This window comes from Mustela erminea, chromosome 3, assembly GCF_009829155.1.
Source record: "Mustela erminea isolate mMusErm1 chromosome 3, mMusErm1.Pri, whole genome shotgun sequence".
NCBI lineage: Eukaryota > Metazoa > Chordata > Mammalia > Carnivora > Mustelidae > Mustela > Mustela erminea.
Genome location: NC_045616.1, coordinates 106,867,591 through 106,893,247, shown reverse-complemented (window position 1 = coordinate 106,893,247; position 25,657 = coordinate 106,867,591). Strand labels below are relative to the sequence as shown.

The following is a 25,657-nucleotide window of genomic DNA, read 5'->3' as shown; positions in this document are numbered from 1 at the left end:
TGAAATTCTGAGTGTGGAAGTCTTAGAAATTAATACCATTTCCATCCTGTCAAAGGCATTGGAAGTCTGATAGAACTAGCCCAAGACATTGCTGATGCCTTTGAAGTTTCTGTTTTGATCTTTAAGAAGGAGGCCCCACTATCTTCTCATGCCTCTCAGGAGCATTTATAGATAAGGCAGGCTGAAATGATCTAGCACAACCTGACCGAACATTTATTCAAGTATCTACAATGTGCATGACACAATACCAGGTTCTGCAATCCAACAATAAACAAGGAACTCTCCGGTTCCATGGAGTTTGAGCAGGATTAAGTTTGAGCAGGTCAAGAGCAGGATTTCTCAGTCTTGGCACTATTGATACTTGGGGCCATATCATTGGTATGGGGACTGTCCAGTCGACTGTGGGAGGTTGAACAGTACCCCTGACCTCTATGCAAATGATGTCAGTACCATTGTCCCCAAGTTGTTATCCTCAAAAATGTCTCCAGACTTGACAATGTCCTCCAGAAGAAGAAAAGGGAAATAAATAGACTCATTTGAGAATCCCTAGTCTAGAGTAACGGCAGAACCTTAAGTCTCCAGATAGCCAGCAGTCTAGCTGTGCAAAGAATCAGAAACTGTGCCTTATCACTTTCTGTATCAGTGATCTCAGAGATGGACACTCAAGGAAATCAGCAGTGCTAGCCTGAAACCCAGGAGACTCCATAGAGGAGACTTCTTGGATCCCCAGGTAGGAGTCCATCAGTCCAATCCAACTTAAGTTATAGGATCCTCTCCAGAGAAAGTTGCCCCCTGATGCCCATTTCCCCTCCAGACTAATTACTTCCTACATTCTGCTTTTCCTTAAGCAGAAGCTGGCTTTGCACTTTACAAACACAACAGATCACCTCCTCAGAAGGCCACCAGCAGAACAAACCTGTGCTGGGGGCAGCTTGGGGTTGCCTAGCAACACCATGCACCTGCCAAGGCTACTTTCTTCCTCTTCAAGCTAAAAGCAAAGTCCTGTCCATTAATTCCCAGCTACCACGAAACTTCTCAGAGATTTGCCAGCTTCCCACTGTTCGTGTTTTCATCTTCCTCATATGATGTGGAGAAAACCTGCTACTGTGGTCTGTTTATCTCACTTCAGTTGGTTGGGGGGAGAAAAAAATCAAGAGAGAAAGAGCAGGGGGGAGGAAAAGCTTCATTTCAGTCTAAGAGCACAGATATTTTGAGTGCATATCTCTGACTGACGTGCTAGTGTTTTTTGCAAATTTAAATTTTATGTAGTAGACGTGGATTTCCTACACAATGAGGCTTCTGTTGAGACTTTGGGCATGATTTTAGTCAAACATGAGACCTCAAAATGGCTGAATAACAAAGCACATATAATAGACGGCATGCTGAGCAAATGTTGCTGGGTCTGTCATAGTGTTCCGTGTGACCCATTCAACCAAAACTCTTCTGGTAAAGATTGTAAAGCTGGAGGTGGCTGGAGGTTGGAGATAGATTCTTTTCCTTGAGAACCTCTGAAATGTCCCTTGGGGTTTTCCTACCGAGTCTCATTTTGCTCCTGTAGAAATGTTTTATGGTATTTCTGTGAAACTGGGGATGGCTTCTACTCCCTGAACATTCTCACAGTCTGAACAAGAGGGATGTCACTGGTTCTACAGGCAGGGCCCAGAGCGGCGGGGGGGGGGGGGGGGGGGGGGGGGGGGGGGGACCATCTTGGTAAGGAAAGGAATAGAAATGTGAATCTGGGCCTCTGGGCTCTGTAAGGATAGGTGTGAATACCAGCACATCTTTGTGGAGGAACGCAAGCACTTAGGCTTCGTTTGCATCCTGGATTCAGTGCTGGGCCTACTGCAGCCAAAGAAAACAGATTCTTTGGCAACAGTTTCCTGCTTTCTCCTCTCAAGACAGCTCAGCTTCCTCACAGAGATCTCCCCACAGAGAACTTCTCCTCTTTCACTCACCCTCTTCTCTCAGGGCCTAACCCCATACCACATTCTGGAAAGGATGGGAGGGAATGAGCATTCAAAAGTAAGATACCATAAATAAATTTATAGGTACATTTCAACTCACTTTCAGACCCTCCAGACCTTCCTTCCGAGGAGGAGGCCTTAAAATTCCCACCACTGCCACAAGCACAAATTGGGTTTATTGGCATTCTCATGAGGGTTACTCAAGAGAAGAGAGGAAAGATGGCAGACGAAGGCCTCTGGAACACGGGAGGGAGAAGTAAGGGGAGATGCATGCTTTTGATTCAGAAGATTTGGGCCAGAATGGTTTCAAATCAATGACTTCCCTCACTGCAAAGCTCTTCATCCCCCCACCACAACCCAGTCTACCTTGCATTTCATGTGGTTTGAAAAAAAATACACAGAGTGGGGCGCCTGGGTGGCTCAGTGGGTTAAAGCCTCTGCCTTCCGCTCAGGGTCCTGGGTTCGAGTCCTGCATCGGGCTCTCTGCTCAGCAGGGAGCCTGCTTCCTCCTCTCTCTCTGCCTGCCTCTCTGCCTACTTGTGATCTCTGTCTGTCAAATAAATAAATAAAACCTTTCAAAAAAAAAAAAAAAAAAACACAGAGCTGGAGATAGACATGGTGACAGAGAGGGAGACAGAATTAAAGGTAGATATTCAGGGAAGTCACTTTCTGAGGACAATGACATTAATGGTCATTTGGGGTCTATTTAAACGAAGTAAGAAAACACACCTAGATTGCACAACTCTGTAAATTTGCTACAAGTCACTGCATTGTGCACTTAACACAGGTGAATTTTATGGTATATAAATTATGACTCAATAAAGCTGTTAAAGGAAAAATGAAAACATATCCAGGAATTCTTGCCAGCAAGTAGATTTTCTGAGGGTGGCAACATCCTACCGATTCTGTGCTGCTCTCTGCATCTTCTAGAGGGTGGCAGGGGCTCTGCTGGGGAGACTGTCCCACCCTGCTTTAGTGGCCCACCCCCGCCACCCTTTCTCATCTTCCCACACCCACATTCCCGGGCCCCCCACTCAGGTCAGAAGGGTGGTAGCCACAGTTGTTATAGGTGCTGGAGCAATTAGGGAATTAGGCAGGCTGCTGATTTCATACTTTTCCCCACCCCCAAAAAAGAGGAAAGAAAGAAGAGTTTACCACAGAATAAGAATTACTCGATTGCCACCTCATTCCTCATATACATACACATTTTTCTCTTTTCCCTGTTCAAGGCACTAAGTACCTACTCCTCCCACGGCCTTCTGACTCAGCAGTATTTTCAAATTATGCTATAAATAGGTTGAATAATAAACAGTCAACATTTTCAAGTGTCCCTTAAAACTAAATATTACAAAAATATAAGAATAGCCCAGGAGAACCAGCCTGTTCTTCATCCTAAGAAGCTTGTGATAATCACATATAAATATATCCTTAAAATTCTGAAAGATGGAAGGCACTTTGCCTCCATCCTGGGTTGATAAAGAATTTCCTGTCTTCCACAGAAAGTATTTCTAAGAAAGAAAGAAAGAAAGAAAGAAAGAAAGAAAGAAAGAAAGAAAGAAAGAAAGAGAAAAGGGGTTTTGTTTTTTGTTTTTTGTGTTTTTTTGAGGTAGCCTCAATCTTAAACTATTAGCTGGAAATTACAGCCTACCTAGGCTTGTAATCTCAGAGCTGGTTTAGTTTTCTGGAATATTCCCCACTTTGGGAAGGTTGCCTCAGACCCCTTCACACAGGTCAGTGTCATTGGGGATCCCCTGCATCTGGGACCCCACTGTGCCTTGCGACTGCATGCATTGCCTGCTTCCCCTACTCTTTCGAAGGCAGGCACGGGCCCCACTCTGAGGCTGGCCCAGTGGCTGCCCTGCGGCCTTGCTCCCCCTTTGCATGGCTCCCCTGCTGCCCCAGCGCGGCCTCGCGCCCCTCCTTCTCATCCTCTGCATTTCTCCAACCAGATGGCTGCCCCGATTTGTGCAACGGCAACGGGAGATGCACACTGGGTCAGAACAGCTGGCAGTGTGTCTGCCAGACCGGCTGGAGAGGGCCCGGATGCAACGTTGCCATGGAAACCTCCTGTGCTGATAACAAGGATAATGAGGGAGGTGAGCAAGCGTCTTCTCATTCCCAGCCCCTCAAGTGCAGAGCATTGTGCATCCTTCCGTCATGAGTCATTTTTCCTGAAAGACCGCCCCCATACTATTGTCAAATGCTGTTGCAATATTTCTTTTGAAGTAAATGCCGCAGAGGATGGGCATCTTTGGGCCAGTGGGAGGTTCCTGGAGACAAGGGCTGGGACTACTGGGGTTTGAAGTGGGCTTTGGATTTTCAAGTACACACCACCCCCAGAAAGGTGGCTGGGGCCTGGCTTGGCCCTTGGGTGCGCCTTCCTGCCTGAGCCTTTGGGGCTGGGAGTTACGAATGAATCGATGGTGATGGTCACGGTACGTGTTTCATGCTAGACTCAGATATCTCAGGCAATCCCTTCATCCTTACGACAGCTTGAGATGTTCCTTTGTAAATGAGGAAACTGAGGCTTAGACCACAGTTAAGTAACTGTTTTAAGAGAAGTCAACCACCAATAGTAAAATTGGAACCCAGACCTGGATCTGACTCCAAAGTCCGCGTTCCGACCCGTGGCTGGCGAACTATAACCTCTGCTGCTCACATCCAGCCCACTGCCTGGTTTTACATGAGCAGCAAAATGGTTTTTACATTTCTAAAGTTTGGGGGAGGGGATCTAAAGAGGAGCAATATTTCAAGATATGTGCAAAGTGGGATTCAAATTTTAGTGTGTACATAGAAAGTTTTATTGGACCATAACAATGCCTGTCAATGTATGCTTCACCCTCAAAGACAGCATTGAGGAGATGGACACAGACCACATGGCTGGTAAAGCCTAAAATATTTACTCTCGGACCCTTTATGGGAAATTTGCCGATCCCTGTTCTGAACCTCTGGACTGGATTTTCCTGTGTTATCCCTGATGGAGTGCTGAGATCCTGGGGCTAAATGGGGGCTGCGGTAGCACACAGGCCGTGTGATTTCCTAAGACTATGGAGCAATGCTGCCTTAACATTCAGGACAGGTGGGTGACCTACTCCCGCCAAAACGACTAAATGGTCAGAATTCCCTCAGAGCAGAAGTAGTTTCAGGGTGTAAGAGGATCCACGCATCCAACTATTTGACTTAATAGAAATGCATCTGGTCCCACCCTGTCAATCCCTGTGCTCTGAGAATATCAGCTCCTGCCCCCATGGCCCCAGGGCATCGGCTTAGGTAGTGTCCAGAAAGGAGAGCAATCCACCAGGGTGATGCATGAAAGTACTAGATACTCTGTTTTTATTTTTCCTCATCATCTTAATAGACACTTGCAATTTACATAATCTATTATTGCTGTTATACTTGTACATAATGTGTAAATAAGCAAACGTACATACAATGATAGGAGTACACCAATCAAAAAAGTTTATAGGCCTGATATAATTTACAGAGCTCCCATTCATTCATTTAGCTTCCTGAAATGGAGCCAAAATAGAAATCACTTTAATTCATTTTTCAATGAACTGAGCCATAACAGCATATATCCATACATTTTTTTTCCCCCCCAAGAGAGACAGTCAAAATTGCATTACTTCTCCTGATAAGGTCTGGTCCCTGGTGATTTCACCTAGCAAAGAAGTTGCTTACACATCAGCTCCCTTCCTCTTCCAGAAAGGAGCTGCTGTCCGGGCTCCCTTCTCCACTGCAGGTGTCAGCAGCTGGAAAGATAGGAAATGGCTGAAATGCTGCACGTAGGGGAGGGGGACTGACTCAGTCTCCCCCACGCGCCCTGCACCATCGGCATCCCTCTCTACCAACCCTGTGGCTACTTTCAGGAGCCCAAGTTCCTGACACAGGAGAACTGAAGGACGGGGGAGAAGTGCTCAGTGGTGGACGGTCTAAGCCTGAGGACTGCTCTGTAGGCACGTGCAGCCCAGAGTCCCTCCTGGTGGGCAGAGGCAGAGCGTCAGGAAGGCAAGGCACAGAAGCAAATGAGGCAGTGATTATGCTAAAGACAATAATGGCCTTGTTATGGGAACTATTAAAGCGAACCTCCCAAGGAAGTAATTAGCCACCAGGAAAAAAAAAAAAAAAAAGGCTCTGCACAGTGTTTATAAAAAGAAACTCCCAGTTAATTCAGAGTTGCTTATGTCAGGTGAGAGAGGTAGACGCTCGGATTGTCTCTCACCCGGTGTAAGCAATTCACAATTAACTGAGTTCTTTTTTTGGAGGAGATTTCCTCGGTGCGGAGTATCCTTTTTATGGTTAATTACTTCCCTAGGAGGTGTGCTAAGCACTTTACTGTTTATTGATAAATATTAAAGTTGCTCCTCATCAACTCCAGATCCAATCCGGCAGCACACTAATTATATCACTTTTGTGTTTGTTTTGGTGGGGGTGGGAGTTCTGCCCCAGGCTCTTTCCTGCTCTGGGCGCTCTGGCAGGGCTGTGCGCTATCTGAACCTGACAGCAGGTCAGAGGATGGATGCCGGCCTGGGGAGCAGCTGCAATGAACACATTTGTTTTGAGCTCATGAATGGGGAAGTAATAGAGTGCTCGTCCACAGTGAGCTGGAAGAGGCAAATCATTTTTTCATCTGGGAACACTCTACGTTTAAAAAAAAAAAACCTCAGTTGAAAGTGATAGACATTTTTTTATTTTAAACTGAAATAGATATAGATCCAAATATGGACACAGATATCTGAAGCCCTTATCAGCCTTTTTCAACCTGGGTTCCTCTGGAAGAAAATTAGCCCCTGGTGCCTTGTGGCCACTCATAGTTCAGAAACTGTAGCTGACACCACAACCGCCTGGAGCGCTTGATTAAACAAACACAGATTGCCAAACCTTTTCCCCCAGAATTCAGGATTCCGCAGGTATGGGGGTGGGGGTACAGGAATTTTAATTTTGAGGAAATTTCCAGGTAATACTGAGGCAGATTCTCTTTGAGAACCATTGTCCTGAGACATTCATTCTCTAGAATAAATTGACTTGTCTCCTGTGTGTCCAAAAAGGTACCACCAAAGTGCCGTCTTTAGAAGACCTGAGAAACTTCTCACTCAAACGTTTTCTGTATTCTGGGGTGCCTAGCTGAGAAGCCCTGTTGGAAAAAGTTGGCTAGGACTATCCCCCAAAGACAGTTTATGCCAGTTCCCTACGTTCTTAATCCCATCGCTTTGAAAGTCTCCCAATGCCTCACAGCCAGGGGATTGCTAACTTAACCTCAGGAAGCACTAGCCGATGCCGAAGGGATGAGATGTCCCTGCCATTGCCCCCGAGAGGTAGAATCAGCTCCGACAGACCTGCCGGCAAGCAGACTGTCTTTTTAATAGTGAAAGATCTTCATTTGAACTGCTCACCCCAATTTGAAAAAGAAGAGACTCAAAGAAATATTTTTGCTTCCAGAAGACAAATACCAGCTCATTAAAGTCGGAGAATACACACAACATGTGCTTCAGGGGACAGGCAGATAATATTTAATTATCACCACCATGACAGAGGTGTGAGGTTTAGTTCATCACAGCCAGGGGTAGGAGAAAGGGTGTAGATTTCCTCTAAAAGTGGGAACCTCGAGGTGGGGAAGCACTGTTAGACCGCCTGGCCTGGAAAGACAGGCCGTACTTCTTCCCCACAGGCCTTTATCACCCAGAGCTTCCCGAGTCAGGAGCCTGGGCCCTCTGTCTGCACAAAGCCCAGCTCTCCTTGTTTCAAGCCAGCCTCCCTCGGAATCCTATCAGACGCCCTCTCCCCGGTGTGTGGGTGGAGGCCTGGCGTGGAGGGAGTAGGAGAAAGCCCTTCTATACTGAGCTTGTCCTCGGGTAACAGCGCGTCCCATCCTGTCTTCCTGTATTAGCGAGCTGTCGGCGTCTCCTTCTGGGGCATTCACACGGCACTAGAAGCTAGACTCTTGCTCCTTCTCCTCCCACTTCTCTGGTTGCTCAGGTAACGCTGTCCCATCATGCTGGGGAAGAGCCTGGGCTCAGGAAGCAGTCCTTGGGTCCCACTTCTGGGACTAACCTGACTCCTCCAAATCTCCGTTTTCTTGTCTGTGAAGTAGGCATGATAATGCCGACTCCACGAGCAGGTGTGTGGTTTCACTGACAGAGCATATGCAGGGCCATTTTACTAAGCGCCTGGTTCATGAGGCGCACTCACATGCCACTTGCTGCCGGCTCTAATATGATCGGCGGTCATGTTGCTGTTATTTCTAGAACGGATGCTGAGTCCACACAGATGGAACCCAACTGGTCGTTTTCCCACAGTCCATAACCACTGAGGTTCTAACCAGTGCTTATCCCGTGTCAGCACTCCATAACCTCCCTGATGGTTTAACAAATGTTCCTTGAGCGTTTGCTAAATGTTAGACATTGGAAATAGGCCTTTGGAAATACTAGGACAAATACGACGCCCGTCCACCAAGAGTTTGCATCTATCTGAAGAGATAAGATGTAGAACACGTTATTGTAGTTATTACCATGAGGGCTGTCAGGGCGGAGGACTGTCCTTCCATGGGAGTGTAGAGAAGCGACTGTCATGGTGTATGGCTGTCGGCCACAGGACAGGAAAGAAGCCCATCATCGCCACACTGAGCCCAACAACTTCAGTCTCTCTCCTGGGAGAGTACTCAAAGCCACGGACCTGTGGTCAGTAACCCATGATGGGGGCCCTTCCACCCACCAGCAGCTTCTACGCTTCTCCCCCTAAATTAAGGCCTCCCTCACAGTATTCCGCAGCCTACCTCCATCTGCAAAGTTTGGTTCCTTGTTTTGCTCCAGAGGAGGCTGCCTTGGTTTAAGAGATGTGGATGCTGGCCTGAGTTCCAGGCACTCCAGCCAGGTCTAAATGAGGAGAAATAACACTGGAGTCTGTCCAAAGCACTTGGAACAGACAAAGCCCACCCCTTGCCCACCGCCTCCTCCCCCTTTCCCCATCCCATAACCATCCAAATTGGTTTGACATGATTCAGGGATGCTATTCCGGCATTTATCTCAATTGTTAATTAATAACACCTTGTCGGTGCATGTAGCAGAGCCAAGCTCAGGACTTCAGGGACTCTGGAAGAGTTATAGTTCTCAAGTCCAAATAGTCCCATTTCTTCATCCAATGAGAGATAAAGCTTGGTGAACCCATTGTAAATGCCTTGATTAATGTGTGTGAATCATGTTGATGGATTGGTTGGGTGGGGGACAGCTTAGAAGTGCAACATTGCTCTATTAATTGGGTTGGATGAGGATTCCCCTTGCAGTCCAAAGACCTTGTGGCAAATGTAGCTGGAGCCATAAACAGAGTCCCCAATTAGCTCCCAGAGAGGAAAGCAATATATCTAATGCTTATGAGGGAAATGTGGCCTTAAGGCCACTGCCAGCTGGCCAGGCGCTGGGTCTCTCTTCCTTGGGAGGGAAGCAGAACTAACCCCAACTGAGGACCACATGGCAACAGGGTGCTGAACTTATTCTGGATCTTCCAGTGTATTTGACTCAAGAATTTTCTGTTTAGGAAACTGAGGGTTGGGAGTCAGTTTTCTTTTGAGGCTTAAAAAAAAAAAAAAAAGTAGAATTCATTCTTTATCGAATATAAAAACTGTAATCAGTGAGATTTTTGAGAGCTTAACACGCACCGAGCCCTATTCCGAGCTTTGTATACATCTGGGTAATGGATGGGCATCCAACAGGTGGGCGTCTCTGCTGCTGCCCCGGCACTGTGCTTTCTGTTTCTCCACACAGCAGTCTGAGAGATGGTTCTGAATGGTAAATCAGATCATGCCGTGCCCTCAAAGGGCTTCTCATGTAGTTAAAATCAAAATCAAATGTTTCTCCTTAGCCTAGAGCAACTTCTGTGATGTGCCCCTTCCTCCTCTCTTGCCCATCCCCCACCACCCTCCACAGCAGCTCCGCCGCATCCACTCCCACCAGCCCCTGGTCCTCACATGCTGAGCTTAGTGGTACCTCAGGGCCTTTGCTGGTCCAGGGCCAGAAGTGCTCTGATCTGGGCATTTGACATGACAGGCTCCTTGCAGCCATTTTCTGTTCTTAGCTGCCTGTCTTGACCACCTCTACCTCTCCCCCATCACCCTGTAGTGTTTCCTTCACAGAAAATGCTGCATTCTTAAATTATCCCATCTGTATCTTCCTGGCCTAGGTCTGTGTTGTCACAGGAGACATAGAAGTTCTATGAATTTGTCTCTTCATAGTTTTTCCATGTCACAGACAAGGATACAGAGGGTAGAGAAGGCAGTATGCAAAATAGGCTTCCAGATAACCACTGTGATAGAACACGTGGCTACTTTAAAGGCAGAAGCTCATTTCTTTTCAAATAGAAACTAAATTTGGAGGCTGTTTCTGAAGAAAGTTCAAACAAGTACAGAATTTTTGTGGTTGTAAAGAGGACTCAGGAAAAGTCACCTCAAACATAGAACTTGCCCACTGAAGACTTACTCACAGTCAATATATTTGACTGTGGAATTTGTTGGGGAAGGGGAGGTATTTAAAGTTCATGAGTTTATCTAACATCACACCTTCAGTCTTTCCTAATCAAGTTTATAGTAGTTTAAATGATGATTAAGTGTCTCAAGAGATTATATTTTCCCTGATTAGATGACAAATCAAGTATTCATCACAAAATTGTGATTAAAATGTATAATTTGCAAAAAAAATTAATAATTGAAACCACTGTGGACTTCTTTTAGGGAATTAAAGATCAAAACACAGATTTGTCTGGTGGCAAAGAGGTAATATTTATTTCCTTATGTTGGCTTCCCGTATTTTTGCACTGACCAGAAAAATGGCCTAGATTGTAGCAAGTACCCTCTTGGTCCCTGTGACCAGCATTTGAATAAAGGTTCAAGGGCCCTGGTACCAGGATTAGCTCCTTTGCTCTCACAGCTTTCCCCTCAGTCCAGACCAGTGGTTCTCTACCAGGGACAACTATACTCTCTAAGAGGGACATTTAGCAACATCAAGAGACATTTTATGAGTCACAGCAGGGAGGAAGAAAGGAGGGGCTACTGGTAGCTAGTGGGTAGAGGCCCAGGATGCTGCTAAAAATCCTATATACACAGGACAGCCCCCACGACAAAGAATGATTGGGCCCAAAATGTCAATAATGCCAAGATGGAGAAATCTGGTGCAGGGATTGACATGTCCTAGGGACATATCTGAGGGGTCCAGACATTTCCAGAGCAGGGAGCATCTTTGGCTTGATGTCAGGGGCCTGATGCATCGAGCACTTACTAAGACTTTACCCACATTGCCCAAATAAATCGTGATAATAGCCCACAAGTGCCCTACGAGCCTCTTAGTATCCTTTACACAGAGGCAGATACTGAGGGCCAGACCAGTGGAGTGGCGGACCCAGGCCCCGCAGCTAAAAGGCCACCACACCAGGACTCAGAACCCAAGCCAGGAGCCTTCTTCGTGGACCCCTCGCAGCCGCTGACCATCGCGCCTGGGATCTGAGCAGGGCTATCTGTGAGCGCTTAACGCCCTCCTCCCCTCAGAAACACGAATTCTGCGGCATTCTGAAAAATAGCATTGGCGTTAGCTCTTTTTTCCCCCCTGTTTTGGATTTGGAATGCATTTTTGCCACAAAGTGCTTATGCACTGGAATGCCAGGGTGCAAGCAGGGGAAAGTGGAGCAGTTGGACTTTAAATAGCTAGACGCTCTCTGTAGCACAGCAAGAGCAGCTGCCCAAGGTCTGTGCTCTTTTCTTTGACTTTCCATCTTCTCAGCCAAGAGCTCTGGGGGATTGGAGAGGGGCCAAGAATTCTGTGGCCAAGTATGGATCCAAAGAAAGCTGCAAGGTGTGCCCCAAAGCTGTGTGCAATGCTTGCCCTGCCCCCGCCCCCCAACACCGCAAAGACCAGACCTTTCCAGGGGAATTCCCTCCCTTTTCCTGAGCTTGCGGTACTTCATCATTGATCTGCCAGCCCCAATTCCTGGAACTCCATGGCCACACACGCTGAGGCACGCTACCTCTTTGATTCACAGGAATCATGGAGTCTGCAAATGTCGGATGCACAAAGACTAAAATACGGAGTCCTCAGCAGGTTTAAAACCCAGAGAGGGGAAGTAACTTCTTCAAGGCCAAACAGCAGGGTAGGGCAGATCCAAGCCAGAGGCCAGGCTTCCTGGCTCTAGATCCAGTATGCTTTTCTCTGTACCATGTGGCCCCCAAAGGGACCCAGTCACCCTCAAGAGATTGTATGGCTGACCCTACTGGTAAGATCAGACTGAGACCTAGGAACTAGACTAGGAGGAGTTGAGGCACCTGTGTGCCCAAGAGTGGGCCCCTTCTCTAATTGTGTCCCCAGGCCAGCTTTTCCTTAGCCCCGGGCCCCGTTCACACCTCTTGTCCTGAATGGTGGTGAGAGCAGACACCTCCCCCCATGCCAGCTGCGTGCACACACCCAGCCAGACCACATGGGTGTGTGAGACTCAGATTCTGCCACAAAGAATCCAAGGTCTGCTGGGGTGTGAAACATTGGTGAAACCAGCTGCAACAAAGCCATATACTAAGGGTCCAGGATAGAAGGAGGCCAAGAGGCTACGACAGCCCAGAGAAGGGCATCAAAGATTTCCAGAGCAGGCAAACTTGAATTTTGAAAGCTACAGAAGGCTTAGGTCAGGAATCTAGGGAAAGCATTATGGACAAAGAAGTGGCAAAGGTGCAGAGGCAAGGGACAGCAGTGCTTATCTGGGGGACCTCTGAGAAAACTGACAGAGAGTGGAGGAGTGAGGGAGGCTGGGGAAGCAGGTCTGGACAGAGAGCCGGGCCTTGCCTGCCACGCTGGGCAAAGTGACATTTACCCCAAGTACTTGCTTTGCCTTCCTGCAGTTCCCATCTTGGTCTCCACAGTCGCAACTACCCCTCTTCCCTCCGACAGAAGGCTGGTATCTCTGCTTGGGTGATTCCTAAATACATATGCTCACAGCACAGAAGGAGCAGCCTTTCTCCATGTTTCTTCCATTGCGCGTGCGCATCCTTTCGCCGCGAGGGGAGGAGACAGCCTGGCAGGGTGATAAAGAGGCTATGGGGCCAGGGAGATCTGGGTTGACGTCCCGGCTCCACCACTGATGGGAGCAAGTTGACCCATCTCTGTAAGCCTCAGTTTTGTCCTCTGTAAAGTGGGACTAATGCTAGTTGCCACCTCACAGGATACTGTGAGCTCAGATGAATTAACACATGGACAATACTTAGTACCAAGGTTCTCTTAGGTCACTGGGCATCGGGATCACCCAGAAGGCATAGCGCACCGATTGCTCAGCTCACAGAGCTTCTGGTGCAGTAGGGCTGGTGCAGGGCCAAGGGATATGCATTTCTAAAAAGTACCCAGGGGATACTGATGCTTTGGGAACCACTGACTAGATGCAATGGGTACCATTTTGGGGGGAACTCAAGTGCTGACAGAGAGTGATTCCACCAACTATGGCATTCCTGGGCTGCCTGAGGGGGAGGACAGGTCAAAAAGCTCTGCGTGCCAGGCTGTGCCAGCTTGATTGGCGTATGGACCCCAGGTATGTAACCGTACTCACTGAAGCCCCTGCCCCAGAGATGTAGCTATAGAGAGGGGCTCAGGGCCCTAACTCCCTGGGATCTGTTCCCCTTCCCCCCTTTCAAGAGCACTGGAGTAAAGCACAGCTGTGAGAAGAGCATGCTGGAAAAGGGCACATGGTATCTGTCCCAGGTCTCTCCCCCTTGTCACTTCCTGAGACTTCTCCCATCCCCCTCGGGCCCAAAGTTGGCACTGTGACCTTTCGGGCTAGGGTCTGCAGGCTCTTGGGTCAGGCTGACTTGTGTTAGTTCTGACTCCAGTTCTTACCCGCTCTGCTTCCTTGAGCAAGGCACCTGAGCCATCCAAGCCTCTGTTTCCTCATCTGTAAACTGGGAACAGCAACAGCAACCTCACAGGCCCTTTGAGAGGTTTGACTAGCAAGTTTCCAGAAAGCGGCTGAATACCACCTTATTTAAATGACAGATCTAATTATTAGTGTCTCCCTATGTAATGTGACTTCAGAGACTCTGAACACACACACACTCTTCCTAATCAAAATCTCACCATACCAAGTAATGCACAACATTTGAAAATCAGAAATCCATCTTTTGGTGCCTGTTCTAATGTATAATCCCCCTCAATCTCACACCCACTCATGCTGGAATGAGCACATTTTCCCTCAGAGACCACAACCCAGGGATCTAAATGGCCCCTGGATGTATTGTCTGGTCTGCATAGGGTTAAAAAAAAAAGTCCCTGAATTAGCTGCTGACCTGTTACAATAGAGGATTCCATTTAAACATCTGAGAAACTGAGAAGCCGGAGAGTAGTTTGTCCAAAGTCAACAGTGAAGTGGTGGGGTTGGAGCCCGGCTCCCCTAATTCTAAATGTCTTGCTTGTTCTCCTCCCAGACCTGCTTTCTGAAACGAGTTCTATATCAGGTTTACCAGAGAGTGCAAAGCTGCTGGGATCTGGGATAAGGGAGAGAAAGGTGAAGCCATAGAGAAAGGGGCCCTACAGTCACCAGAATAGGCTTCTCCTACTCTTCCTTCTGCTGGGCTTACTCATAGAGCACATGGCTCATGGGGCGCAGATCCAGGGAGAAATCTCCAGCCCACGGGGACCCAGCACCCAAAGCACCCTTTGATGCGAAACCTCAGTGTAGTCCGTTCCCAGCTACCAGGAGGTCCGCTGCCGTGGGTGCTCCCGCATCTCTCACGCGCCCCCTTTGTGAGTGTTGCTGCTCAGATTTGCGAGCGCTCCCTTGTGTGGCCCCTCCTTTTCTTCCCAACCATGAAAGTCGTGGTTTCTCAATATCTTTCCACCTCCGCCTGGGTCATGCCACCAGTGACGCTGAACTGGACCGTTGGTACTCCGGCTTCCAGTCTATTCCACGCGAGGTGGTCAGAAGAATCCTTTCATTTTTATTTTTGTTTGGGTTTTTTTTTTTTTTAGCTGGACCCATCCGTGACTGGGAAAACAACTATTTTCTTGGGGTGTGGGCAGACATCTAGTCTCAGATCATCTGGAATTACATGCTGGTGTTGGTGGCCTTGGTGACCTTGTGCGTGTGGAAGCACACAGAGTTGCATAAGGGCTGGCACTGCCCACTGTGACAATGTCACTGATCTGACATCCCAGAAGCAGGAGGACAGGGCACATGCATGTTTTGGCGGCATTTCTTGAAACGGCTGTACTTTCAGACGGAGGAGGGGTGGTCTCGGTAGATGACAGTGGTCTTCTGCATCCTCATCTTGGTCACTACATCAGACAGAATCTGCTCTCCGATGGACACATGACCAGGAAAGGGGCATTTCTTGTCAATATAGGTGCTCTCAGTGGCCTCCTGTGTGTCCTGAAACCCAGACCCAGGTGGTTGAAGTATCGCAGATCTTCCTCACCAGTTTCTCCAAGTGGGCCCCTCTTCTTCTCAAAGATGGTCAGCTGCTTTTGGTAGACACGCTCGGTCTGCATGGCCATCATCTCCCCCGCTGCATGAAAAAAGAAGAATCCTTTTAAACGTCAGGTCATATGATGCCCCTGTGCAAACCTTCCCTGGGCATCACAAGTCCCACAGAATGTCATCTGGGTCACAGCCGTCACTCCGCATTAGTGAGCTCTTGCTTCCACTCAGCACTTACGTCATCCTCTACCTGTCTCTATCATCCAGCCCAACATCCGCCATCTTGTTCCTACTCTCAAGATACTTTCCCACCCTGAACCTCTACGCCTGCTGTTCCTTCTGCCCAGAATGGTCTTCCTCCAGAAGTTTCCAGGACTTCTTTCCTCATCTCATTCAGGTTTCTCCCGAACGTCACTCCTGGGAAGCCCTCCCTGTCTTACCCCCACCTAAAGCAGCAACCCACCCCCTTCCAACACTCTCCCAACCCTTTCCCCTGCCTTGCTTTTCTTTAGAACACTATCACCTTCTCAGAGTGTATTATACATTTCTTTGTTCATTGTCTGCTTCCCCTCTAGAATCTAGGTTCCTAACTGCAGGCTCCCTGTCTGTCTTGGTCAGCTCATTATTAAATGAACTGAATAAACGGAAGTTTTAATGAGAAGTCTCTAGGACAGAAAGCCATTTTCTTTTATTCAATACATTATTTTAGTATGAATACATTTCATTTTAGGATTAAAAAAACACATCCATGCAATGATACCCAAGTCACTACATACCATTCATACCCTTTTATTAATGCAAAGAAAATCTAAAGGTAAGATATTTATTTTAGGTAAGACACGAACACATGGTTATGCAGCTCTTTATCTCTATTGTCAACATAGCTCGCCCTGTGTATGGACTTCCCAGGGGCTGGTGGCAGCAGGTCTGCAAGTTCTGCTGTCCTCTGAGACGAGAGGACAGGCAGGTTGAGTGAAGCGGGACTGCCCAAACCATGGCCGGCCTTGCGAGGCCCAGAGTAGCAAGAGAGATCAGCAAATCTGAGGCTGCGCCTGCTGTGTACGAATCCCACCTCCTCCACTCATGAGCTGCTGCCCGACCTTGTCAAATAACAACCTCTCCAGGCCTGGGTTCTCCATCCATACAGCCAGAGCAAACAGAAGGTTGCTATACACTAAATGCTTTTTGCACAAGGCTGATTTAATCTTTCACAAAGGCCCTATTAAACTAGTATCATAATTGTATCCACTTTACTGATGAGAAAACTGAGGCTCAGAGAGGTAAGCTGATTAGCCCAAGGCCACACAGCCAGTATGTTGCAAACCCAGATCTTGTGACGTTAATGGGCAGTCCCATCCTGGCTCCTAGCCCCCATGCCACAGAGTGAATGCGAAGATAAAATGAGATTTCTAGGGCATGCAAAGCACAGTACCTGAAGCCTGGCAAGGGCCATGTTTAGCAATTAGTACTTCTGACTTCCCTGATCCAACTGGAAGCTAGCCTGATAGCTGAGTCTGGTCCCTTCTCCCACTGGGAAGTCTAGGGGTACTTCTTTATGCACCAGGAGGACAGGCATCTTGGCCTCTGCTAATTCTCTCAGCTTGGGGACCAGTCCTCCCAACTGTCCACAGGAGACAGGGTCTCTCTTCAGGCAGAAAGTAGCTGTTCCAGTCTGTTGCTCTGAGATGTCGAGGTGTCGGTGGTGACAGCCCTTTCTCTTTCTGAGGGGCCCAGCAGGTCCCTGTCTGGCACCCCACCAGCCTGCCACCCCCTGCTGGGCTGGCTTCTGTCTGACCTGTCAGTGGTCTCTCTGAAAGGGAGGTTGATGGGGGGCAGAGGGGAGGGGCCAGGAACAGCAGGCAGAGGGTAAGCATTTGGGGATATTGGTGGCTGAGATCAGAGACCCTTGCTCTCTCTTGCCAGTAGTTTTTGTAACAGAACAGCAGGGAGACAGCAGCAGCCAGGATAGAAATCCCCCAGGTATAAAAAAAACATGGCCCCAGGCTAACAAGGGTGAGGCTGTGTCAGAGAGGCCTGTCAGGGAATGTCCAAGGTGGGCAAACTCTCATCGAGTGGGTTCATTATTCCTAGAGACTCTGTCCGGGTTGAGGAGAGGCAACAGAGGGAGGGGGGAGGGTAGGGGAAGAAGAAAGAGAAAGAGAGGCTGAGAGAAAGAGCAACTAGAGAATGAAGATGTTTTGTGAAGCCTTAGCCTTTCCTTCCCCACATCCTGTATATGGCCAGTCACAGGATACCTGCATATGGCCTGAGTACTCACAGCCTACTGTGAAGAACTGAGGATAGAAGCCAAACATAGGCTTTGGAGCTGGACAGCCAAATGGTGCCTCCCTCCTCCCTTATTTACTAGCTGTGTGTCCAAGTCTCTTAACCTCTCTAGCCTCAGTTTCTTCCTCTGCAAACTGGAGATTATAGATGGCCCCTCCAGGCATCCATGTGAGCATACATAATGAGGGCTGGATAAGGGGGCAAGGTGCAGGTGGCAGAAGCACAGACGAGCTTCAGGGCTGGCAGAGGACTAGCCCTATGGCAGTCCACCTGTCCCAAGTGGAAGCTGGGCAGAGCACCGGCTAAAACAGTCTGCATCCCAACTTTTCAAAAAATAAATCTCCCTCCAGTATTATTTAAATTGCTCCTCTTCTGTTTGACATGGTCCTGCCTTAGGTCAAAGAGCTCAGTGCAGGCACTACCATGTCATGGTGGCGGGCACAGTGGCTCCTGTGTGCCATCTGGAATGTTCTACTCTACTCACCCTCACAGGGCAGCTTCATGTAGGATTTGGCTTCAGAGTACAGCAAACTGGGTCAAAAGACAGCCCCAACATGGAGAAGCTGTGTGGTCTTAGGCAAGTTATTTACTGTCCTAAAGCTCCAGTTCCTCACCTATAAACAATGGCGCTAAGGATCCCTAGAATTCTGGTGACTTAACAAAGGGATGCAAGTAAAGCACTTAGCATGGTGACTGAAACCTAATAAGCTTTTCCTAAGGGCCTACCATTAGCTCTGATTAGACATGGTTGCCATTAATGCTTCATCATCCTACTGACTCCCAGGATGTGTCCCCCTCATATAGGGTCTCTATGCTGAAATACACTGGCTTTGGGAGGCACTGGGAGGCTAAGGGAAGGGGCTCTGAGCTTATGTGCTAGTAGTGATGATGTAGTTTGTGTTGCATTTAATCACTCCAGAGCGTGCATTTTATGAGATCAATCAAGCGGGGGCTATTATGCAGATGAAGGTGTGGCTGGTGCTTCCAAGGATAGCGCTCTGGAGCCTAGAGCCCTGTTCTCATGAAGAGCTTCCCAACTTGTATTGCACTAGACTGTTGTGGGTAGAAGTTCTGCGACAAAAGAGGTCTGTGGTCAGGAAATGCTGTGTGCTCCATTGCAACATTAAAGATTCATAATGCATATTCACTCATTAAAGGCTCTGAGAAGTCCTGCTGTAAAGAAACTAGTTTAACTGTTTAACCAACATCTCTCAAGTTGTTTTTGACCACAGATCCTCCAGTGCCACCTCCACTTCTATGTTTCAGGGAACCCATGTTAACATCCCCAAGGAGACATAGTTCGGGAAAGCTCCTTTAGTCTCTCGAGTCAGATGTACCTCTATGGATATTTGAGGGATGTTTTCAATAATTCAGAACAGGGGTCCTTGAGGTTTAGTAAGCAAAATAATCACCTGAATCTTCTTTAAAATACATACTCTCAGGGCACTGGAGTGGCTCAATCGGTTAAGCATCCAACTCTCATTAGTTTGGCTCAGGTCATGATATCAGGGTCCTGGGACTAAACCCCATGTGGGCAACTCCATGCACAGCGGGGAATCTGTTAGAGATTTTCTCTCTCCTTCTCCCTCTGCCCCTCCCCTGCAACTGCACTCATGTACGTGTGCTATGTCTCTCTTTGTAAATAAATCCTTTTAAAAAATGCACATTCTCAGTTTTCACATTGAGAAATTCAGTAGGCCTGGGTGACAGCAAGAATCAGCATTTCAAAATCACTAAGGTGGTTCCAGGGCAGGAGATCAGGGAACAGACCTTGACCAACAGCTGTTTAGCGTCTGACTTCTGGAAATACCGTGCTCAGAACAGCAACGTCAGCATCACCTAGAAACTTGTAAGACATGCAGAGCACAGTAAGATCAGAGAATTGGGATCTATATTTTAACAAGGTCCCAGGTAATTCCATTGCTGGTTAGATTTTAAGAAGCATTGGTTTTAAAGGTTTTTATTGATAGTATTTGTTCTGGGTTTTTCCATTTGTTTAGTTTTAATAAAGTCAAAAAAAATGGATACACACTGCAAGCTTATTGTCATAAAATTCCTACCAATCCTCACCCCCACCCATAGTAAAGGGTTGACCAGATGCTCCAGTAGCTTCAAAGTAAGCCAAAGTCTTATTAAGAAGTGGTCTTACCTAGATTACACCCCTGTCTTCAGTAACAGTCCCTGGGTTTTCCTAAGCAGCCTTCGCTTTCTTTCCCACATCCATTCTGAAGAGTAGGAAACCCAGAAAAAGCAGCTCTCAGTGGGGGCTCCACTGTCAGCTCTCTGGTCAGACATGATTGATCTTCCATTGCTAAGTCATAAGAAAAGCCAAAGGGGCTTCAGAGCAAGGAGCTCTGGCCTTGGAATTCAGAGACTGTCAAAAAAGAGTTGGCACGAAGCAAGAGGAAAGCTTCCAACAGGTCTTCCAGATGGAGCGCAAATACAATTTCACTTCTTGCAATATTTAAGAATGGCAGTTGCTGTGGTCTGGAGGGAGGGGATGCCTGCATACCAATGGTCCATCAGGCAGCAAGGGTATTAATGGCAGGTGAAACCTTCCAAATGAGCACCCTGTCAGCCAATCTATTGCTTTAAAAGGTTGGCAATGCAGGAGCCTAACAGAGGCAATGAAGAACTAATCTCATATTGCCAGGTTAAATCAAGTCAGCCTTGCCTGCTCCTTTCACTTTTTAGTTACATCAAGCCAGAATACTTTCAATTATCCCTCCCTTCCAACTTGTCAGCAGGCATTGGGTAAAATGCAAATGGAACAGTGCCTTCCCTGGTGGAGAGCAGAAAATATGAAGATGAGCCTCCATTGGTTGAGCTCCTACTGTGTATTCGGTGCCGTACCCTCACCTTCTCATTTCATAGGCACCATCTTATAGGATCTCCATGCTCCTTTGTGAAGTAGATGTTATTGGGTCCACTCTATTGCTGAGAAAACTGAGTCCCAGGAAGCCAGTTACTTGCCAAGTTTACATAGCTAATGAATGATAGAACAGGTTTTAACCATTCTGACTCTGATGCCCACATTCTTTTGCCATACGTATAACTGAGCCAAGAATCTAGGGCTACTCTGGGTGAGTCCTTGAGCTTTGGAGTGCCCCCCTCTCCTTAAAATTTTCTAAGTGCTCCCCCTGTGGCAGGTACTGGCCAGGTCAGCAACACTATCTGGGAGGACCACGCCAGCCCAGACTAGGACCCATCTGAGCCCTGGTCCCTACTTCTCCCTTTCAGGGTGTTCTCTGACCCTCTACCATCCTTAAACCCCATACCCATGCATGTAAGGGTGATCAGATTTTGAGAGAGGTTGGGAGATTTGCATTTATGAGGTATCTCAGGGCCCAATGCCCAACCTTAATTCCGGTGGACGTATTGGCAAGTAGATTGTTCCTGTTGGCTGGAAGAGTATTTTGCAAGATCATGTGACATCAGAATGAAAATGGTGCTGATATGTCAATTCAGGTAATCAATTTGTTTAGATAGACAGGGGCCTGGAAAAAATGATTTACTAGGGACCCCATACACTTTAGACATGGTCCCGAAGAAGCTCTCCTTAGGAAATCAATCAATCAACCAACCAATCTCAAGGCAAAAAGAACCCTAGGATTGCCATATTTCTCTTTATTCGAGAACCTCTTTTTTTTTTAAAGATTTTATTTATTTATTGTACAGAGAGATCACAAGTAGGCAGAGAGGTAGGCAGAGAGAGAGGAGGAAGCAGGCTCCCCGCTGAGCAGAGAGCCCAATGTGGGGCTCAATCCCAGGACCCTGAGATCAGGGCCTGAGCCAAAGGCAGAGGCTTTAACCCACTGAGCCACCCAGGCACGCCTATTCAAGAACCTTTTTATGTGACTGGCCACTCAGGTGCCTTGGGCCTATGCCAGCTACCCCCCACCACTCCTTTATTTCCATCACAAAGAGCAAACGGAGCAGGCTTCTTCCTTCTTGCCCCAACTTGTTGCCTCCCCTCTTTTCTCCACTCTGTTAATTTTCTACTTCCCCATCATTAACTGATCTCAAGAAGGTCCCTAGGATTATGGGGTCCACCACCTGGATTCCCTCTATTTTCCTTGGGGAGATGAGAACTTGCCAAGTACCTCAGTCTGTATGCTAAACGAACCTAAATGATGCCAAGTAGAAAAGAAATAGAAAAGATTCAGAAGCCTGTACTAGGTTACCAGGTGCTCACAGCTGTTCCTCTACCTAGTGTGGATTATCTCAGTCCTCTCCTTGCTTCTGTGAGGTATCTGCATCACCTCCACTCTACAGATAAGGAAGACAGAACAGAAAGAGCTTGGTATCTTGGCCTAAAGTCAGTCTGTTAGCAAGTACATGAATTGCATAATCTTAAAGACACACCTTGATGTGTGTTGTAGCCAGGTGAATAAGATGGAGATCTAGAACATTCCCAGCACCCAGAAAGTTTCCCACCAGTACCTCCCCATTAAGGTAACTATAATTTCTAACTTTTTACCATAACTGGTTAACTTTGCCTATTCTTGAACATCCTGTAAATGGAACCATGTGTACTCCTCCTAGTTTTAACCAGCCTCTTGTCCAGATGAATAGGGAAGGTAGATTTGGTGGTTGGTGATACTTCTCATCAGACCACAATCTGGAAAGATTGGAACTCATTTTTAAAATCTGAGATGCTGCCCAGCTCCCAGTCAGGTCCTACGTGCAGATACCAGCAGAGCCATCCGTGGCACCTGAAGTGAATTGTTGGAGTCGGTATGTGCCACCCTGTCACAAAATGAAACTAAGAAAAGTACTTTTAGATGTTTTCCTGAAGCCTTTAATACCCAAGAAAGCTGGAGAGTTCAGGCAGGTTATAAAGGGAATCACTTGCCTACCAAGCTCCAGGGAATAAAAGGCACCAAAACTGAACAAAATGCTTCCATCCAGATTCTCCATAAGCTGCCCAGTCTACAAAGATCAAAGAGGAAAATAAATGACATGAATGAAGTGAACACCCTCTCATTCCTAGAGACCTCCCTTCTCTGTAAGAGTTATGTGTGGACTCAGGCAGCCTTTCCTAAACAGGAAGGACATGCATGTCTCAGCCAAGTCTGAAACACCCAGCCTCCTCCGGGGCTCTCTGCAGCCTTTCCACCGACCCGTGGCCTCCTCCCCACTGAGCAGAGCTTCCCTGGTATGTGTTCAGCGAAGGCTTTGAGGTTCCATCTTTTGCCAATTCAGGGACTCCTTTAAAAATCCGACCGTGCGAACTAGGCAGGGGCTGAAAACAGCTGGCACAAACCTGTAGCCAGCCCAGAAGGCAAGTGCCACCTTGTGCCAATGGTAAACAGCTGAATGGGGTTTGAATCTCACAGGTAAATAGTGTGGTCCTCCGTAGCCTGCATCACAGGGAATGAATTCCCAGGCATCTTGTTTCTCCTGTTGATTCCTTTCTAGAAACTTGTTTCAACCAACCTGATTCTTTCCCAGCTGTGGATACAGGCAGACCTGCACAAGTTATTAAATCGCACGGCCACCCGTGCTTCCCCTGCTGGTGGGTGTCTACTGCCCTGTCTTCAGGCTCCCTCTGGGAAAGAAACGTCTCCTCCTTCTGATAATGAAGAAGATGGAGAGGGTAATGATCTCATTGGTTACCTTTTCCTACTTTTCCTACTTTCTTAGCCACTTGGATAACTCACTTAACTTCTCTAAGCCTCAGTTTCCAACTCTGTAGAGCGGGTGATGGCATGATAATGGGCATAACACACAGTTAGCCGAGTGTTCACTGGACCAGGCACTGTTCCTAGCGCTGTATATGTAGTAACTGCTTTAGTCCTCCAACCAGCACTTTCTAACATCATCATCAATCAAAAAACATTTCCTCACGTTTGTACGTGAGGAAACTGAGATACAGAGGAGTAAATTCCGCAGGGTCAGCAGATGGGAAGCACCAGATCTGAGATTCAAACCCAAAACCCCTGAATCCGGACTGCAAGGCTGAAAGGCTATGGTCTGCTCTGCGGGTTGCCATGAGGACTGAAATCAAGAATATGTCTAAGTCTTGTTCAATCTGTAGCATTTATTATTACTGCCAATTAAGTTAACACTATGTGTTAAGTTAACATTACATTCTTGCCCAAGATTCAACCTACCCATAGCACACAGCGGGGAATGACTCCAGTAGGGGATATTAATTTTACTAATATCCATGTCCAATTTTTATAAACTGAAAAAGCTGAAAACTTTTGTGAGTTTTTGATTATAGTAATATCTAGGGTTCACTGAACACATACTATGCCAGACTGACATTAGATAGATAAGCAGATATCTCGATTCATTTGTTCTCCATCACAGAACCCTATGACATATGCACTCTTTTAACTCAGTTTAAAAAGCAAAGAAGTTGAGGTTCATCAAGGATGGTTATCTTTCTAAGTTTACATAGCCAGGGACCAGAGGTCATGAGCCTTAAACCCAAATCTATTCGATTCCAGAGGCCGGGCTCTTGCCTCAGACACCATGTAGGCTTCTTGCCTAAAATTTTACCATAGGAATTCTAATTCAAAGGCTTCAATTCAGCATCACCCTGGTTTCTGCCTCGTATTGCTAGACCTGTCACAGAAGATTCTCTCTGATTTCCTTTATCAAAAGCAATAAAAAGAGTATCTCACATATTGTTCCCAGAAAGTTTCGCCACATCCCTATTTCTCTGAAATGGCCATTACAATTAGCATATGACACATGCACGTGGCACGCAGCCAGGGCTGTGGTTTAGCCTGCCTTCTGACAGCATCTAGATAATTCTCCACGGCTGCATCTCACGGAGTGAACTACGTGAGGGCACGTGAAGCAAAGGCGCCTCACTGCTGTGGGGCCCAGCCGGGAAGGCCTGGGTCAATTTCCCCAAATGCTGAGTCAGGATCGGGTGCTGCTGGAGGACTCTGCACACCTCCCTCCCACCCTCCCTGGGAAAAAGCCCACCAGGCAAACAAGGAGGTGGGTAAATAAAGGAAGAAACCGTCCAGTGTCGTGGGAGGACTGTGCTGCTCTCGCACCCCTGTTGAATAGAGACGCCGACAGCCTCTCAGGTCCTGAACTGGCAATTCAGAACAGTTTGATTGCCTGCTTGATTGTTTGCGAGATAACTGCAAGATTGTCAGTGACGGGGTAATTTACTGAAGATTGCCATGTCAGACTCCATGCGAGGGGCTTGCTGGCATCAAGATGCGGCTCTCGTGACTGACAGGCCACTGGGAGATTGGAGTGCCAATTTAAAGTTCACGGTGTCGTCGGAAAGCGTTCAGCACCAGCAGCCCATAATCACGCAACATGATGAGGTCATTACAGGCGTAACGTATGCTCACGCTTAATAACCAGTAGAACCCCAAATGCGCCATCTCCGGAGCAGGTAAATGTAAAATATGTGGGAGGAAATCATGTCTATCCTTCCTCCCCCCCCCCCCGTTTTTTTAGCATTTGCCATCTGCTGTTGCTGATGTGTTTATAGGACATCTCCTGCCAGATGGGCCTTTGAGTAAAAAGTCCTAGAATCGACAGAACAGTGGAGAAACTGGAGGTCTACACTTTCGAAGAAGTCACAAGTCCAGAACGAGTAGCAGATGAGCAGGGGTCGGGGAGGAGAGTGTTGAGTGTTTAAGAGGAAAACGGTCCCAACTTCCTATTTGAGCCCAATGAGGTTCTCAAGCTGGTTATATGGAGGGGGTGGTAAATCGGGTGAGGGGTCGGGGACGTTCCCAGCTTCAGGAGGGAAAGCCCACCAGAGACAGATGGAACTTCTAATGGGAAGAGGCCAGCGGCCTTAAAGAAATCTGTAGTGCTATAACAACAATGTGTCTCTTCTCACCTGAGAAGTTCCTGCCTCTGCTGAAAGGAGCACCGGCCAACAGAGCACAGTGGGATGATTTTAAATCCAAAGCAGGCCTTCCACCGTGGATCCCGTCTTTCTGGGTGAAGGCGGTCCTCGGAAGGAGATGTTAAAGGCAGCATGCTATGTG

General features: G+C 47.5%; 1 protein-coding gene across 21 annotated transcripts in view; it reads left to right on the top strand.

Annotated features, from left to right (window-relative positions):
• Positions 1–25,657, top strand: part of TENM2 (teneurin transmembrane protein 2) — a 1,222,850-nt gene that overhangs the window by 1,104,913 nt on the left and 92,280 nt on the right. For all 21 annotated transcript variants that reach the window (XM_032337070.1, XM_032337078.1, XM_032337077.1 and 18 more), the window contains one exon: positions 3,914–4,060. In XM_032337070.1, coding sequence (XP_032192961.1) covers positions 3,914–4,060 — 147 coding nt within the window. The remainder of the gene's footprint in view (positions 1–3,913; positions 4,061–25,657) is intronic.